At 43.8% G+C, this 18,340-nt stretch overlaps 1 protein-coding gene across 1 annotated transcript; it reads left to right on the plus strand.

Annotated features, from left to right (window-relative positions):
• The first annotated feature begins 3,336 nt into the window (after nt 1–3,336).
• LOC146203945 (antimicrobial peptide microplusin-like) lies at nt 3,337–8,334 on the plus strand. The gene is made up of 5 exons (XM_084589008.1): nt 3,337–3,677; nt 5,696–5,757; nt 6,783–6,872; nt 7,547–7,573; nt 8,118–8,334. The coding sequence occupies exons 1-5, from the start codon at nt 3,599–3,601 to the stop codon at nt 8,205–8,207; spliced, it is 348 nt and encodes a 115-aa protein (XP_084445134.1). The 5' UTR covers nt 3,337–3,598; the 3' UTR covers nt 8,208–8,334.
• The last annotated feature ends 10,006 nt before the right edge of the window (nt 8,335–18,340 follow it).

The following is an 18,340-nucleotide window of genomic DNA, read 5'->3' on the forward strand; positions in this document are numbered from 1 at the left end:
TAGGCACTGCATTAGACTCGTACACGGCACATAAAATAAGTAGCCGATTACATTTAGAACTTAACTGATACATTAACTGAATACAGCGGTCAATTACAGCCCCAGAAAACTAACTGACAATTACAGAACAACATTCGACTACAATTTCTGTTACAATTAATCGAGCGTTATTGCAAAAGAACGAACTCGCTCAGCCTACAATAAACTAGTGCGGCTTTCCTGAACCTTCTTATAGGCAGTTATTTCCAGCAGGAGTTGTTTTTCGAAGTTGTCGTCCCTGATTTTGCAACGTTTTATTACGGAGGCATGATTCAGTGCTCTGAACACTCCTCTACGAATAACTCTAAAAGGTTATACCGCACGCACACCTTGCACATAGCTGGTAGTTGCGCAGTAAAATTACTCCTAGACGAATACGCAGAGTGGTTTAATTTATGGTAAATTTCGCAAAAAATTTCCACGCGAAGAGTGGCAAATATCGCGGTGTCAGTTACGCGAAAACATTACACGGTTGTAAAACTAAGCTCGAACCGATATTCCGAATCGCACTGTACGCGTGGAGGTCTAATACTGTGGCGGTTGTCTCTGGAGTACCGCAGGAGACAGTACTAAAACCATTTATATTTCTTCTGTTCATCAACAACTTAGCAAACCACGTGGATGTAAACACACGCATGTCCGCAGATGGCTGAATGCTCTATAAGCGAATAAATAAACCAGAAACTCTTTCAAGGCTATAGGCGGCCCTTAACAATGTTATGCGATGGTGTAACAACATGTAAATGGTCATTAGCATAGGAAAAAAAGTAGTCGCGAGTACGGTGACAAAAAAAGAAATAAAAGCTTAACTTCCCTTATTTATAATATTGACAATGTCATTCTGAAACCGTAACGGAAGAGAAATACCTAGGCGTTGTTATCTCTCACAACGCAAGACCTTGGATCAAAGACACAAGCTCATGACACAACTAAAAAAAAGCAAAGATCCGGCTTCTTTTTCTTAAGCGTGTTTTTCTGCCTTTTCTACTTCCTTTTTACTACATCCGAAACTAAGCTGCTGAAGTACAAGACTCTTGTCTAGCCAGACTTTAATAGAATACGCGAACATCATTTGGTTCCCGTAAGTACAAAATGACACAGTTATGCTCGAGTCAGTGCAACGAAGAATGGTTTGTTTATCTGTAATAAATATTGGCGCACAGACTCCTCCACAGAACTGCTCCACAAAACTGCAGAACAGAACGCTAGTATAGGCCGCGCGTTCTTGCACAAATTCAAGCCTTTAAATTAGCTAATTCATTCGGCGTTTAACATGAATCCTGCGACATATGCCATTATCAACCATTCCAGGGGAACACACTATAAGCACAATTATACATTATAAAGTTAGAGCGCTAAAAGAAGAAAACAACCACATACAGACAGGGTAGCGACGCACAGCACAAGCGCTTTAAGGGTGCTTTTTTGTCAACAGTGTATATAACGTTTCTCCTTCCCATGGGAAATAGGCTAATGGACCTCTCTAGATATGTTGGTGACTTCACGGTCTCCACTAAAAGAGTTGGTACAGTTTGCCGCGATCAGTTCAGTTCAGGCGTTCAGTCGTGTCCGACTCTTCGTGACCTTATGGACCATGTCACGCCACGCTTTCCGGTCTCTCACTATCTTCCTAACATCACATAACTTCATCTGCAGTGCCTCGAGGATGCCATCTAACCATCGCGTTCGCTGCCTACCCCTTCTCCGGCAACCCTCAACCTTTCCCAACATCCGCGATAAATGCTATCAAATAGCCAAAATTGATCTTGCTATATTGTCTCATTTGTTAGTGTGCCTTTTATTTTGTTTGCATGAGATTGCTGTGAGGTCTTCCTTTTTGCTTTCTCCGATTGTATGCCTGGTAGCATTCAACTCCTGTATATCAACCCACGCATGCACTGTCCTAATTGGGATTGACAGTGTCTTCAAATAAATAAATAAATAAAGAATTGAATAATTCAATAAATGAAATTGGCTGACTGAGCACCACGTGTTTTGAGTGAGGTTCCCAGTACAATAACGAATGCCGAATATTTTCCCGCTGAATTGCGACCTGCAAGGTCGCACTCGCGCCGTGGCGCACTCGCGCACTCGCGCCGTGGCGTTGAGGGCAGATGACAAACCGTTGCTACATTTAGAAAAAACAAAGAAAAATGTTAATAACGAAGCCACGCGCTAAACGGCAAGCGTCTGGCCATGCTAGTTCGGTGGTAGCGTAAACATTGATCGCAACTTTGGGAGTTGAATTGGACAAAAATGCAATAATTCCCCCGAGGTGGCACTGCGGCCCATACAGAATGGGCGCATGGAGTCTAAAATGCAATCTCCTACAGTACCGGCCTCACAAAGAGGGCCGCAATTTTTGTCTCGCTGTTTTTATTGTTCTTCGTTGTCCGTCTCCTAACGAATAGCATTGTCTAAGTATGACGTTAAATTCTTCCCCTAAGATTTTCAAAATGCGCAAACGACGCAAAACATATGCCGCCACGAGCGCCGGCCGTCTCCCGCGCCGATGATAATCACAACACGATCATTGCGCGATGCGGCGACACAACCGTCTCGCGCCACAACAAGCGTTTTTCCTGCTCGCACCGTTCTTGGCGCAGTGTCAAAACGCATCTTTTCTCACGAAGAGCGTCCGAAGATGTGGGGGTTCTCGATCACGAGCGGGGCTGAGACCGTTTCCGGGCAGTCATCCATCGGCCGCTGCTTTCATTGTGGCGCATTACCTTTTCTCCAACACAGCGCTTCTCGGTTAAAAGTCATCGCCGTCTCCACTATGAGAGATACGCAACGCGGCTTCACCAAAAAAAAAAAAAGAGAGAAAAAAAAAACACAATTGTCAGAAAAAAAAAAAAAAAAAGGAAGGGACAACCGGAGTCTTACACTCAGCGGCGGCTGCGGAACAATAAATGCAATTTCTCGCCCCTTGCAACCTCTAGCGGCCATGTCTCCATTGCCTTGCTTGCACTTCCTCGTGGAGCCCCTCCACTCGCTCTGCGACCGAGTGGCTGACATCAAACGCGAAATAAGCATAAAAAAAAATACATCTAAAAAAGCCGGCACGATCACATCGGCAGCGAGCGTTGCATCGCTGCGCGCAACTGCCGTGTTTTCTTTTGGCTCGCCACATCTCCCACGCTTTGGGAAGCGGTGAGCGCGCCTCAGCCGTCCTTGAGCTGTACCCGTCAGAGGCTCTCTCCCCACGACCGGCGCGGGAAGCGCTGACTAAGCGTTAAGCTCGTGAGAGCGCGTGCAGGAATCACATGCGCGTGGCGTTGCCGGTCGTGGTTAAGGACAGGACCAATGGAGAGTCGGGATGGCGAATATGACCATATACCTCGTCCAATCGCAGAAGGGCAGGCGTTTTGACCTGTACATTGATTTCCTTTTTACTTGCGCTTTTGTTTTCCCTTTTAACATCGCGTGCTTCCGTTATTTTATTGAGGCAACCAGCCTGGGCAGTAGGTATTTAAGGGGTTCTGTAAACCGTGTGGGCTATCGTACCTCACAGCCGTCTTGCTAGCTCGGTAAAGCACTCCGTCTGTGATAATTCACCATGAACGCTGTCTTCGCCTCGTGCATGTTCGTGGCCGCCTTCGTGGCTGCTGCTTCGGCTCATCACCTGGAGTTGTGCAGTAAGTTCGAATGCGAAGGCTCTGGCCGCGGGTTTGTATGGGCTTCCGCAATTATGCACTTGTACGTCGTGTCAACAATTGTTTTTCATATGCAACCCCTTTTACTAGTGTGATAACTACAGTAATTTTACAGCCTTAAAATTGTTTAATGTCAAGAATGGAATAGATGTTTTTAGACCTTCTTTAACTCGTGTTTTAAACAAATGGTACACAATATTTCATAACATTTCTTGCAAAATGAAATTTTATTTTCTGGTTACTTATTTGCTCAGCTCGAACTTTCAAGGTAATGAGTAAGAGTTTTTTTTTATCGTGCCACTGATACTCTGCATGCGTGTGACGCCATGAGAACCCGCATGGTTTGATCTGTCAGGGGCATTTGTTACTATTAGACATGTCAGTCACAGGCTGAGTATAACACATGTCTCCGGTGTTTCATGAGTATAGAGGCAGGAAGACAGGCATACGTTTCAAAGGTTTCCAAACTTTTGGGTTTCGTTCACCGTCCTATACAGTCAGTCTCAAATTCTCGTCAAGCCTGGCCTCCATAACGCGTTATTTGTTTATTTTTTTTTCTTGCCGGCGAATTCCCTCTGCGTGTGAAACAAATATGACCATGCCGCCATGCAAAACTTTCGGAATCACGGGTGCAAAAAGCGGGCGATGTAATTGCCGGGGTGGTGCAAGTTCGGCACCAAATTCGCATGGGTTTCAAACGCAAAGCAAATTTGCGGGCGAGAAACACTCCACCTTGGCCAGGCTTAACACTCAAAATTTCTTCTCGGTCGGGAGAACTTGTATTCCCTACCTTTTCAGTGAAATGCCAGGGGTGCAAATAGGGTTCGGCTACATAGCCTAACTGCCAATCCGGTGACAACGGAAGTATTGAAAATGGCGCTACATATTCAGCATGGGTGCGCTGACTAGTGGTGTATTGGACCACGTTACCGTGCTTGTCTTTACGAGGCCGCTAACATTTGGGTGCGGGAGCAACTTAATATGGCAGAGATCATTCGCCCTTTTGAAAGTCCCTAAGTGAAGGCCTTTGAAATACCTGGCAGGGCAAATTCGAAAAAAAAAAAAACGGTTACCTGTGGTAAACTGTTTGATCATCATTCTGCGTGAACACGCGAATAATTCACGCTTATGTTTTAGCCCATATTTCATTTTAGAACCAAAAATAACTTTATTTAATAAGCCGGGAGTGCCGCCGGGAGCCGCCAGATGTCGGGCTCGATGTTTGAGTTTTCAATTAACGAGTCCCCGTCTTGCGATCTCTCAAGTTTCTCTTTTGCGCTGTTGATTTAATGCAGATAAGGCGGTCAAACGGTCACCACTTTGTTATTCTTCATTGCTTTCGTTCATTGATTTTCGACGTACATTTATATTACTGATAACGTTTACAACCGTTAAACGCCAATACCCTAACTTCGTGGGGATTTAAGGAACCGGAAAATGGCTAAGCTTTGACGTATTTATGTTTCTTCTACTCTGTAGCAGTATGCTACTGCGAAGCGCCAGCGCTCTCAACTACTGCGGGCACGTTGCTCACGCCTCAAAATAACTGATTACAGTGAAACATTCCGCGGTCACCCAGTGAGAGGCAAACCCTGAGAACGGCACTACTCGAATACGCAAAAGCGTGAACACCAAAGCCGCAGGTTTGACAACACTTACAAAAAAGAAAAAAAAAAGTACTTTTTAGAGTAAGGAGTTACTCGAATGTATCATGAAACATGTGCGCAGTTGCAGAGATGTTCTCTAAAGGGTTCTATAGACCAGAAAAGGTCGAATTTAAAGCTCTCATTCGCTTTCTAGTCGCCAACTGATGGCTTACACTACTGCACCAATGATAATGCGGGTGTTCCTGCTGTTCGAGTCCTTGTGCACTCTCACGGCCTGTTTTTCATCGTGTTTACTATTTACAAGGTCACGGCAGGAAAATTCGTCGCGCTGCCTCAAGCGGCGATACGCCGACGGTCCCAAACTTTTCCCCGGTTTTCTTATTATTTTTGCAGAGAAGAGCGACGAGGTGCTAGCCACGGAACTGGAATGCATTAAGCAGCATATTCCGGCATCGGTGAGTTTGCAACATTTGCTGCAGTAGTAGCGACCTTTCTAGCATTTTTTGTTTTTTACGAAACTTAGATTTCTATACTGACTTCACAAAAGCAGCGATTTGTGTTGACTAGGCAAAAAAAGAAAAGCTGCCGAATACTTGTTCGTTCGCCGAAATTTGAGAAAATTGGATAACCCAAGTAACCATCTGGGAATAGTTGTTCTAAGAAGACTTCCAGTGTGTCTACGTACTGTTACTAATTTATTATTTTAAGGCATTGCACACCAGGTTGACATCATTTTACTAATAGCTGACGTTATAAACCAGGAATAAAATTTTCAAAAGCATGCAGCTGCGTTCACTAAACCTTCTCACAAACATTTCTGGTGGTAAAAGTGTAAGTACCAGGTAAAAGCCAACTTTCACAATACAGGAATTAAAAGAAAAATGACTTTACTGAGTTCTGCATAACGTTTCCGAGCTTGCGTTGAGCACAACTAGAGCGCTGGAGGGAAAGAGAACAAGAAAGCAGAGGGTCTGGAGTGCATTTGTTTCGCCATTTATTGAGATACCGTTATCTTTCGTGTGATGTTATCTTTTCTTTCTTTCGTTCTTTCGGAAACATGTAGGTTCTTCGTAAATTTCTTGTTTATGCCTTTTTACTAGAGTTTTAAACAACACTGTTGATACTCACGCGCTGGTCAACCAACCAGACCATTAACATATTCTACCATTAGCCATAAATGAGCACATAATTGATAAACAAAGAAAAAGGGAAGGCGTGATAAAATGAGACCAAGAATTTTCTGCCATATGCTAGTACGAGTGCAGTTTTAAATCAGTGAGGGAGGCCTATGTTCTGCACTAGGATTTGCCTGGTTTGTGTGCATCGAACGAAATCTCTCTGCCATGCATTGGTAAGATTGTGCCGCGCACCTGGCCCCACGTTATGATGCGCTTTGGGCGACACTTATGTGCAATTTAGGTGCATCACATTATGATATTTTACTTCCTTGTCCTATTTTTCTCTTCCCGTATCATTTTAGACCGGCGCTGCATTTGGTGACGCTATGCAGAAACTGCAGTGCAGCAACCCTTCTTGTGCCGTCCGTAAGATGTGCGAAGGAAACGACCTGGTAAGTGTTGCAGGTGTTTTCATTCAAGCCTCCTGCGTACGGAGTCAGTGCGGTCGCTTTATGCTTTAGAAAAACAGAGCCATTTAAAAATTGGCGAAAAAAGAAGGCTGAGTGCATGAAATTATTTTTTTTTCACGAGAAACTCCTCGGAATACTATTTAAAGAAAGAAGAAATTAACTATATTCTTATCATAGAAATAGGTTCATGTTAGGGAAGTGCAGTTATGCCCAATAGAAAGTGTGGGATGTGGAATAAAGCTGCAGAAAAATGCACCAATAGCTAGCCCAACTGGTCGGGTAATAAGTATGATTAATCGTTCTTTTTTACATTCTTTTTTTTTTCTTTTCTTACATTTGCTCTAACCGTTCACAAGTGGTAGTTTATAGACGTGGCAACATTTGGAATCATTCTTTCCTGTTGTGTCACTGATGTGTTATGCAGTTCAGCACAGTGTTTTTTGATGGGCACTTCTATAGTTCTGACATAGTAAAGTAGTGGAAACAGAGAACTCTAACTCAAAGAATGAACCTCGCAGGTATATTTTACAAAACTAGAGGCGAAAGACTGGCCAAGATTAAGAGATGATAAAATAACGGCGTGAATTTCGAGCAACAGCGAAGACCACCGACCACCTAATATTTTCTTTTCATTTTTTTTTTTTTTCATGAAACAGGAGGGAGCCATGGCCAAGTATTTCACCGTGAGTATACATCTACACAATTTTCCTGTCGTAATTTCCAACGGGACAAATTGTTTGGTTTGGTTTTGTTTGTGGGCTTTGGGGACCCATAGCTACTCTGGCTATGAGAGATGCGCGGAGATTTCGACCACCTAGGGTTCTTTAAGCCCCGATGGTCGAAATTTCCGGAGTGAAATAGCGCTCAAGCAATCACTGCTGCTTATGATTCCTTGTACAGTTGTTGTCCTCGCGTGTTATTTCTTACTACCTCACCTTCTAGCATCAACCAAACTGAGATGCAAAGTTCAATGAATAAAACATCTTCAACTGCTACAAAATTAAAAATATAGAAGTATATCTTTCGTCTTTGAGTTCAAATAAGAAAAATGAAAGTTTGCTTTCATGTTCGCGATGCGGAAAAGAAGCAGCACTGGCTGCTTGTTGCTAACGTGCTTGTGCAGAAAAGTTTTGGAAGTTAAGCGAATTGCAGATATACACAATTCTGGAAAGGTACTTCGCTATATGATTTTGAAAATGTTACTCGATCGTGTGTCTTTCCGTGTAGACCGAGCAGATCAAGCACGTCCACGACGCTGCAACTACTTGCGACCCTGACGCCAGCCACGACCACGGCCACGACCACGGCCACGATTAGGACAGGGTGTCCGCCCAAAGAGCTACGACAACTCTTTCGGTTATAAACCTGTATTTTTCAGCTGACATTTAAATGAATCAGAACGACGCCCAACTCACGGAAGGGAATAAACCTTTCGTACTTATAACCAGCTTTGTTTGAGCCTCTCTTTGTACTGGCGTGGCTTCGAAAAGAGGCAACATTCGTGACCGCCAGCGTGGTCATGCATACCCGTGTCTCCGAACAAAGTGTTGCAACTGACTAGCAAGATTGATGCTCACAGCGCATTCACAAGCCTGGAGCTAAGAGATTCGTACTCGCCAAGTGACAAGCGTGTATTCTATGCTGATTTACTCTTACTGCATCATAGGTGATGAACTCGAGCCTTGCGCAAAACTGTAAAACAACATTCTGTGCCAGTACTGCGGAAAAGTCTGCAAAACTACATCACTGGTTAGTGATCCTTGTGCGTAGGCTTTTACTTTGTCACTTTCAATAATTTCATATGGCGTCAGCTACAAAGAAAAAAAAATCTAGGTTAATTCTGCTCGGCTGGATGGGAAGAAAATTATGCGCGAAATAGACGAAATTTCAACTTGCTACTTCATACCAATAGCTACGCTAAAAGTCACAAACAAGGTAGAACCTTGCCGGCATTCAGATGATGAAAGAAGATAGTATACACTGTTTAGAGCGTCGCAGGTGCACTAAAGTACGACACGAGCAAAGACAGATGCAGTAGGTTAAACAATATATTTCTTTTTTAATTCGCTTTTTTTTTTTTCAAGAATAAAACCTGCGCATTATCTCAATCGAAAGACAATGTCTCTGTTTATATGATAGCGACCAAAAATTATCCCAGCGGAAAGACAATGTCAGTGTATGCACACAGAGGACCCCAAATTTGCCGTCGTATTATTTTGTTCTCAAAGATCCTTTATTGAAGAGTTCTTCCTGCACTTCGTGAAGCACGGGCAATAATAAGCATTCTTATAACAAAATGGGACCCAGTTTACAAAATTACGTTTCACAATAACCCAATACTGTCACGCGTACCCTCTCTGTTGATTACACATAAGCACAGACGAGGAATGGAGTTGACAAACCTGTAAATAAACGGATAGTATATGCTTCTGCACTCCTGCAACACCTAGAATTTATCTCGGAGCAGTTGTCTGTTTTTTTCTCCCTTGAAGTACGTGTGAAGCCCATTCGAAATTCTTCAGTTCACATAATATTATCAGCTGTTGGCCGTCAGGGTGGTCACTATGGTACAGTGGACCAGCATAGGGGTAACGTGATCACTGGCCGGGCTGACGTGATGCCGCCGCTGTCGCAAAATGTTGGCGTCGTATGGCGGCGCTGCCGTCGTGCTCATTGTAGGGAGGCTAGAAGAAAGCTGCCAGCACGTATACGCGTTAAAATGCCCTATTAGTGATGAAATTTCGAGCCAGAGCTTAGTAGACTTAATGCATTTTATCACACGTGTCGTTCATCATTGGCAAATAAAGTTTAAAAAAAGAACCATACGCCCTAAACTAGATTTCATGTCAAAAGAATGGGGTGCGAGCGCAAAGCGGACCCAACACCTCATCCGCTGAAACGGCGGAATCTTTGCCCAGCATCGTCGCGTACAGTAAGTAGTGCACACACGTGGCTTTAAGAAATAGCGTTTAGTAAAGCCTACCAGCAAAATGAAATCTGTTGAATCAACCAGCTAGGTTACTGTGTTGGTTACTTTATTCACGATATTAAACCAGACTTAAATTTCACTTTAGATAAACGCTTAAGTGTGACGCTCTGCTATCATGCCGTGTATTTCTCGACTCGCTGACCTTTTTTGAACACTTAGGTGCACTGCATTGCTTGTACCCACGCATCTCCTTTTACACGAGACTACTCTCTGCCATAGCGCAAAAGAACGTTTTTCAGAAGAAAAAAGTAATTGTAAAACCATATAGACCATTTTCGCGGCGAGGAGGAAAATAGCCTCGAACCGGAACGCGCTGCGCGGCTCCTCCTGTCTGGTATGTGGGGACGCGGGGATAGCAGCGGGGGCGGCAGGGCATTCTACAGAGAAAGGGCACACGTTGCAGTCTTTTGCACACAGAGTCTCTTGAATAGCCGCAAAGTATCTAAGCCGATTAGCTGATGTGAGCGATGTGCTTTCTTTCCCTGTTCTTTCTTCTTTCGCCCCTTTCTTTCCTTCATTTCCCTGATCGTTTCATTTCCGCCGGCCTCAGTTTAGCTGCAAAGAGCTGCCGCGGTTAACGCAATCTTTTTTTTTTTTTTTTTTTTTTTTTTACTCAGTTTGCATTAACAAAAAAAAAAATAACAACCAAAAGGAGATGATTAACAGAAGGTAAAAGATTAACAGCGGTGGTATGCGCGTGTGTTGCTCTACACTGTTCCACTTGCAACTCACTCAATTAGGCGAAGACGAGCAGCTTCTGAATTCCAAGCCCCAACCGAAAATGTTTCGCTTTGGCAGCCTTTCGTGCGAGTTCCAAACACTGTGTTTATAGAGTAGGGACCGGAAAAACTGAATACCCGTGCAACAGCGGCAGATTTTGGGCAATATAAGCGGATGATATTCCTTGCGGCAAATATTTACGAGATGCCGCCAGGTAAAGAACTATTTCGATTCAGTCACCTGGTTAATTGGTTAATGCAAGTATGAAAGAACCTGTCCCACTTGAAGACAATGATATACTAATAAACTGGTTGTCAACGTATTTAGTGAAACAGCTCTAAAATATATTTTTTTAAACACGCATCTCGTAAGATTTTGCTGCCGATAATGAATGGGAATATGATCATAGGAACAGCAGCGATTGCTTGCAGTAAGCAACCTTGCGACGAAAAATGGACTATATAATTGTTGACAAAAGCAACTTTCGATGAGGTCATTATGGGACATAATTTAAGGTCCCTATTTCATAGGTATCATTTGTCCATTTTATCTTGTATTTTAATGTCAGCATGACGGCAGCGTCAGACAAACGCAACTAACGCCCAGTCAGAGAAATTGCAGGATAGCAGCTTCCGCTTTTGACAAGTCATCGCCACTCCTCGCACATACCGGCAAACAGGTGGTCGAGTCATGTAGGCAATGCTGAAATCCGATTGCCTGGTAGTGGACGCTTGAACACCCTTCCTGATTGTCACCCAACAAAAGTAGCCAGGGTAGAGTAAATGGATCCGAAATGGATAATGGATACTTAAGAATAGAACCCCAGTGGAGGTGTGGGAACTTCCTTAGTAGCCGCTCAAGCAGTAAAGAGCATATGAAGGATCGGTTGACCCAACAAATCTAGCGCGATTAGCATTGCTCCTAAACGTGACATGAAACGGCTACATTCGCTTTCTTTCTTTCCTCAAATTGTTACGGTAAGCCGTCTCAAGAAATCATTTAAGAATAAAAAGTAGATCGAAAGCTACCATCACTGCCAGTGGTGCGCCGCCGCCTCTCCGTGCAACATAAAAGTTACACACTAATTGTAATCAGGCTTGTAGCCTTCAGCAGACCTGATCAGGAGCATAATTTTTTCTCATTTCTGACCGAATGGCTTCGCTGCTACTGAAAATTTTTTTTCCTTCAGCTAGGTACTTTCAGAAAGCAAACAATTGCATGCGAAAGCTCCAAAATGCCGATTTCCGCTACTTGTCGCCTGTTCTGCGGATGGGACCCCACATACCAGCATGGCGGTTGTTCACAACTCGGCCGCTAGATGGCACCACATACACAAAATGGCAGCGCCCATGACAAAACGGTCTATACAAGAAGCTCCTCATCTTCAAACGTGGAAAAGAAATTTATTCGCATCGGTCGAGTTAAGCACAAAGAAAAGCAATTACCTTTTTACGGGTCAACTTTACCTGCTTGGCCCGTTCACGCCTACTGAACGTCTCTGTGATTTCTGCTTTCACAAAAAAGTGAAGCCCGACTACAATGAAAAATTTCACAATTTCCTTTAAAATACCTTCATCATGAATCAATACAGAAACCGGCGCGCGAAACAATAGTTCCGACAGCGACCATCTATTTCAGTCTGATGAGTGAAAGCTTTGCAAAAGTGGTTGACCGATTTCGTGCTTGCTTTGACCTTGTCTAAACCTGTGGAACCTACCAGAGCAACGAAAAAACAACACCGGAGCGGATTTGAACCCAGGCTCTATATTCCTATTACACTGGCCATTTTGATCATAACTTAACTCAATCAGCGTCGGGGATATCGAGTACGATTCAAGCATCCGTTATGGTACGTATGCTACACAGGAATTCTCAATTATAATTGAGAATCAGTTTTCAGTTTGCATCACTGCGAAAGTTGTGATTCTTCCAGCCGCGTTTTTTCGAGATACTTTCGTCAGCCATGCTCATGAGAAGACGCAGCTTAAATGGTCGTAGCGTTAGCTGGATGAAATCTTGAGCCGACAACGCCCGAAACATGTTTTTGCTCGTTTACTCTGTTTAACTACGTTAAAACACTACCAACCGCTTTTTTTTTCTTTCCGGGACACTGTTGCAAGCTTTCCTGCACGCTACATTCTTTAAGAGTGGGCACGACACGCAATGATGAAAAAGCGAGTGCCAAGGGGTAAGCTGCCGCAGCTTACCGTTGCCCGCAGGGGCGACTACAGTATTCGAAACTGTGGCGAAACCTAGCGGACGAACAGGGAACTAAGAAATGTCGACATCTGCGGCTTTACCTCTCCTTATGGGGGCGGGGCGCAGTTAGCATACTACACCTCTTCTAGTTCGCTGTAACTATTGGACAGACCGGCGTGGCTACCCTATACTGATTCCCCCCCCCCCCCCCCCCCCTATTTTTCTGCAAATATTCCACACAGTGTTTCGGGTTATCGGTCTGTTGAAACATGTATTAAAAGCCGAGATTATTCCATTTTTAAAAATTTGCTGATGAACCTCTTTGTTCGTGATACCTTGGATCCGTTGAAGGAGACCAACTTAACAAACAGATAATCTTCTCCGTGCGATTAGGTTCCAGTCTCTGTGGTTCATCTTTGTAAATTTATAACCGATGCTCATAAAAGTATCTTTAAAACTCAGTATATTACGAATCCTACTATTTACACGTGATCAGAATTTCGATTCGGCCAATGAAATCGCTATTTTCTTTTCGTGATATATCCACACCAGGAGTTAATTTACCTTTATCATTCTCGAAGCGCAATTACGTTTATATCTGGGGACCTTGAGGTGGGCTACTGTTGTTAACTCAGCAGGTAGAACATAATGTTTCAGACTCCATGTGCCCATTGTAAGGCACGATAGCACACACACACACAAAAAAAAAAAACGGAAATGTCGATAACAGAGTCGAGATTTCTTTTTTCTTGCGCGAACAGTATCGTTCTCAACAACTTGATTTTTCCATTTGCCATGCCATACTGTAATTGAAAAGCAAAATCTACCCTGAATCAGTTTCCCTTCAATGCTTTTGAAGTCGCCGACTGGGCTACACTGAAATGCATCGAATGAGATGGCCTCTCATCATAGGGTTTTGCCTGCGAATAATTGCCATTATAAAACTCTTGGTAAAGTGACGCGCGCCGTACACTCAGCCTTTGCTTATAAAAATTGGCAGTAATACGTGCACATGAAGAAAATGCCACTTGAATGTGATAGCAAGCTAATCACAGTTTAAAACAGAGGAATAATTAACGCACTAGGGAACGTTCATTGAAGGACAAAACAGGGAAATTGAATTGAGCCAGTTAGGCCCCCAACAACTCCTCGTTGAAGAAGACGCCATACGACATCAAAATATGCTAAAAAATGACATTTAGGTTTAATATTTTATGCTTGATTTGAATTTCTAGCAAAAGCTTTAGAATGTAGGCACCTTTTATTGGCCACTGTATATTCTGGAAGGAATACAGAGCGAACAGCATGCGTCATAAGATAATCACTTGATTGAAGATCGCGCTGCCAAGAAGAAGCCAAGTCCCCTTGTCGAAACACTGTCTTGGCTTCCGAAATTAGGCTCCCCCTCAACCCTTATTTTCTTCACTCAGGATGCAGCTTGAGCCGTTAGTACGCTGGGAAGACAGCCTTCGCTTTCCCGCCAAATGGCAAGCACGGAAACTTTCAGCTCGTCTTGCAGAACACGACGGTTTTTCCCATTAAGCATGAACTACTGCCCGCAAAATACTATAATTAATATGACCAGATTTAGAAAAGCTCACAATTGATCTTTGAAAGATTTGAAACCCATTCAACTTGATTGCCGTGAATACGTTGAAAATTCTAATCTTGTTTGTGACCGTGTTTGAATTCTGACATTAGAGACATTATTGCAAAAAAAAAAAAAAAAAGAAACAGTATTTTTATTCCTTCCAGAAAGATGTCATGACGGGCGCAATGCAAAACCAAAATATGCACTTTCTCAAGTAGAAACACTAGAATAATGCTACTCACAGAACGAAAACTCCTAATTCTACCGGATTTGATTGAGCCTTTGAAGTCGTGCGGTGGTTCCTAGTATCCGTGTTTGTGAGGGTGGTAGTTGCAAGGCCTATGTTAAGTAGCGAAAGAGGCGCAGTGCCTCCGATTAGACGTATTTTTAACTGGAAGACACCCAAAGCGGATTTACTGCGTAGGGCTGTTGTTCCCCTGCGCAAAGCAGAACAACATGCGATCGCTATTTACGATCAGATGTGCAATTCCTAGGCCTTTGGCTCGTTTTCGATTAGGAAATGTGATGAAGCTGCCGGTCTTTTTTGAGCAATGCCCTATGCCTGGTTTCGCGATTCAGTATTTACTTGGCAGGTGTTCCTTATTTCCTGTCACACTGCCAATTGCTTTGGAATGCTATATATTGCTTCAGTGTGGCTAATGATGAGAATCGATTCAGTAGCAAACGTTTATTGACACATTTCTTTTTTGAACCTCCCTACATTTTATCTGCGTTGTTACGTTTTCATTGCATTTATAAAGTTTTCGTTAACGGAATATAGTGTTTGTACTGATAGAAGAGTTGCCGCGGTGTTCTTTTCAGCCATGCTTGACAAGGTTTTGTCTAATTATCCGAGTTCGTTGGCGATCCTTGAATTCAGATATGTGGAAGATTGCCTTATTTATGTATGAAGCGCAGTAATCCCCCACGTAGTAGCTGGAGGCTTGAAGCAGTTTCACCAGAGAAAGTCAGCGTTGCAATATACATCTAAGGTATCCGAGGTAACTGTTTCGTAGAGTTGCCACTTGTTCTGAGCATCGTCCGCACTAGGTTCTATAGGTTTGTGAAGAGCATAAAAGTCCAAAATAGGAATTCACTTTTTCGGGAAAATGTCTATAAGAAGCAATAAGCTTTCTCAGCATATTAAATCACAATTTACTAGTAGTATGTTCGAGCTCGTCACATTAATCAATTGTGACGTCGCGAAAGCAGTTTAGTAATTTTCACTTTCACTGTCGCAAGGCTTTAAGGTGACGAATGTCATGGTTTTTCCTTCGCAGTACTTCCATTTCAGTAAAGGGCAACTACTAATACACTGCTACTGCGATGGCTGCGTATTAGCCTTTCTTCGGGGTAAACGGCGACAGCATAAGCAGAAACTTCCTGGTTAACATAGGTGCAAATCCTCATGCATCAGGATGTACTGCATGCCCCTGTGCCACATGTATAGCAGTCGCAGTCGCTTCTGAGGTCTGGAGGAGAACGACATGTCTGAGAACTCCCTCCTCAAGTTTTCCCGAGGTTCGGTTGCCATGCCCGCTTTCCTGCACGATGACGTAACGTAGTTTTCTTGCGCTGTCGCTGTCGCCACCGAGTCAGAACCTGACCTCAGTCTAGCAACGAATTGGTCAATTTGATTTTTTGCCCTAGAAGGCACATGCGCGCTGTTAAGTCTGCCGTTGCATTGCCAGAGCCTTACTGTAACGTTTCATGTCTTGTATCTCCGACACGAATGTAGACTGCCCAATAGAGAGTTCATTTAGCTCAGCAAGTGCGGTGTCTGTAAAGCCGGAGGTTTATTTTAGTATCCTCCGACAATAACAAGAGATATAGAAGAACCGGTACTTATCCAACGACAATACACGCATGGCTTTGCGGGCTTTTAGCAGCATGATGAATATTACTAGTTTTTTTAATTGGTAATTAGCTGCAAAGTTGCCAAAGTCATGACGAAGAAGAGAGGACTAGAACTTCGGGTGCACAGCTGCCAAGGGCCCACAGATCGGCCCGGGAGGGAAATGCTCCTTTACTGCTTCTGCTGGTCACGATGCCGCTCGGCGATGCGCTTGAAAATGTAATAGTTATGAGTGCGTACAAGACAACCGAGCATGTGAAGCTCGATTTTCAAGGTGCAGATCTTAATTTTTTATACCTCTATGTTTCTGCATTTATTTTCTGAGGGCACCGCTCTTCGAATGCATGCAGTTTCCGCCGGCGAGTAGCCCATGGAGGGAAGAGGCATGGGGCGAGTGGTTTGCAGTACAACCGCAGGTGTCATTTGTTCTGTTTGGGGTAGACAGAAATTGGGTAGCTTTCTTTATAAGCCATGTTTTCATTAGGCAAATTAAGTGTTGATACGAGTACTCAAGTTTAACCTCCGTTAAATTAAAACAATTCAGAGATGGCTCGGCTCCGCTAGTGTGAGAGCACACTCTGAGAACCGCGTTAAGAGTTAGATGGGCTCTCAACTTCCGGGACACTGGAGGAGAGAAGGGAAGGCGGGGAAGGGGGACAAGCGACCACACAAGGTTTAGACGATTTTGCTTGACTATGCACCCCCAAGGCACTGGGATGATGGGGGGAGGGGGGACAAGCGGACATACTAGAGTTCGACAAATTTTGTATAGCTCCCGAGGCAGGCGGAGCGGGGCGCGAGAAAACACGCGGACTAGACGATTTCGCGAAAAATGCCTCGTGCACTGGTATATCCGTGGATAACGATGTTTTATATCTTCTAGGCTTATCTAAATGCAAGCAAGCGTGCAAACTTCTAAAAGGCACACCAAAAAAACATTTCGCTCGGCCACTAGTAGAAGTATAGTGTGTTCAAAACACACATGGGGCGTGGAGTTTCACCATCACCGTGATCTCGTATAGTACCCGGCAGGCTGTGGCGTAGCCATTCTAATAGAATGGTTATATTTCGAAATAGGCGACGCTTTCAGTTCTTCAGACTTATTCTGCAGCTTAGATCCGTCAACGTGTGTGCTGCTTGATGTTTGGTGTGGACGTCAGTTAAAAATCGCGTCATGGGCTTTTCATTGTGCTTTATGAGCTGCAAGTGAGGCGCGAGTTCTTTCGTTCAATTAGTCTAGCGCTTGTGATGATATTTGTGTTCTTCCTCGCCTTTGCGAGCTACTACGCAAATTGTCGCCTAAGGTGAACTGATATCTGTGTAGTTTGGTTTGTGGGGTTCAACGTCCCAAAGTGACTCAGGGTATGAGAGACTCGCGCGCAATTAATGCTTTAATACGCTGCAGATGCACAGAGGTCACTGAAATTGCAATTATGCACGCAATGGTGGAAAGAGGTGAATGGAGAACGCGGCCTACCGCTTTTGTGTTTCAACGCGACTATGTCTAGGCCCCTTGACGCAGAAAACCTGGCGCTTTCGTCGGCTTCGTTGGTCGTGAGTGAGAAATTTCTAGAGAATATAAAGTTCAGGAAATAAGGTGTAAAAATATTTGGATTGACTCTAATATTCTCAATGAGGTTCCTGTAATTGAAGAAAAGAGATTGAGCCCTGCATAAAATTCGGTGAATTTATACGCGTTTGGGAATTGAACACAGGACCTTAGGAACTGAGGACTTTGCCCATATGCCAGGAGGTTCACTTGCTCGAGCCGAATAAAGGATCCATTAGTGCATGTGCGGTGCGAGCAGGGCAAGATAAGGCCGCAGCATTCAGGTCTTCAAGGCGCAGCTTAAGTTGTCAGCGCCTTCTTTGGCGCAAAAGTCTTGTCGTGTCTCGAGTACACAAACATAGCTCAATTGTAAAATTACGTTGGCAAACCGTGAGCACTCAAACAACACAAGCGCAGAATGGGTGCTAAATTTCACGAGGTGACGTGTCAGCCAGTACAGCGTATTCTCTAAGCTGCTTTCAGCTTACTTTTGATACCACCTGATAAACGTGCGATAAGAACAACCAAAGCACACGGACAAGCTTGG

Source organism: Amblyomma maculatum, chromosome 1, assembly GCF_055883805.1.
Source record: "Amblyomma maculatum isolate TAMU_Amacu chromosome 1, ASM5588380v1, whole genome shotgun sequence".
NCBI lineage: Eukaryota > Metazoa > Arthropoda > Arachnida > Ixodida > Ixodidae > Amblyomma > Amblyomma maculatum.

Coding starts and splice junctions, on each gene's coding strand:
- LOC146203945 (XM_084589008.1), top strand. CDS start 3,599: ATGAACGCTGTCTTCGCCTCGTGCATGTTCGTGGCCGCCTTCGTGGCT. Junction 3,678..5,695: donor TCATCACCTGGAGTTGTGCA/GTAAGTTCGAAT, acceptor TTATTTTTGCAG/AGAAGAGCGACGAGGTGCTA. Junction 5,758..6,782: donor AGCAGCATATTCCGGCATCG/GTGAGTTTGCAA, acceptor GTATCATTTTAG/ACCGGCGCTGCATTTGGTGA.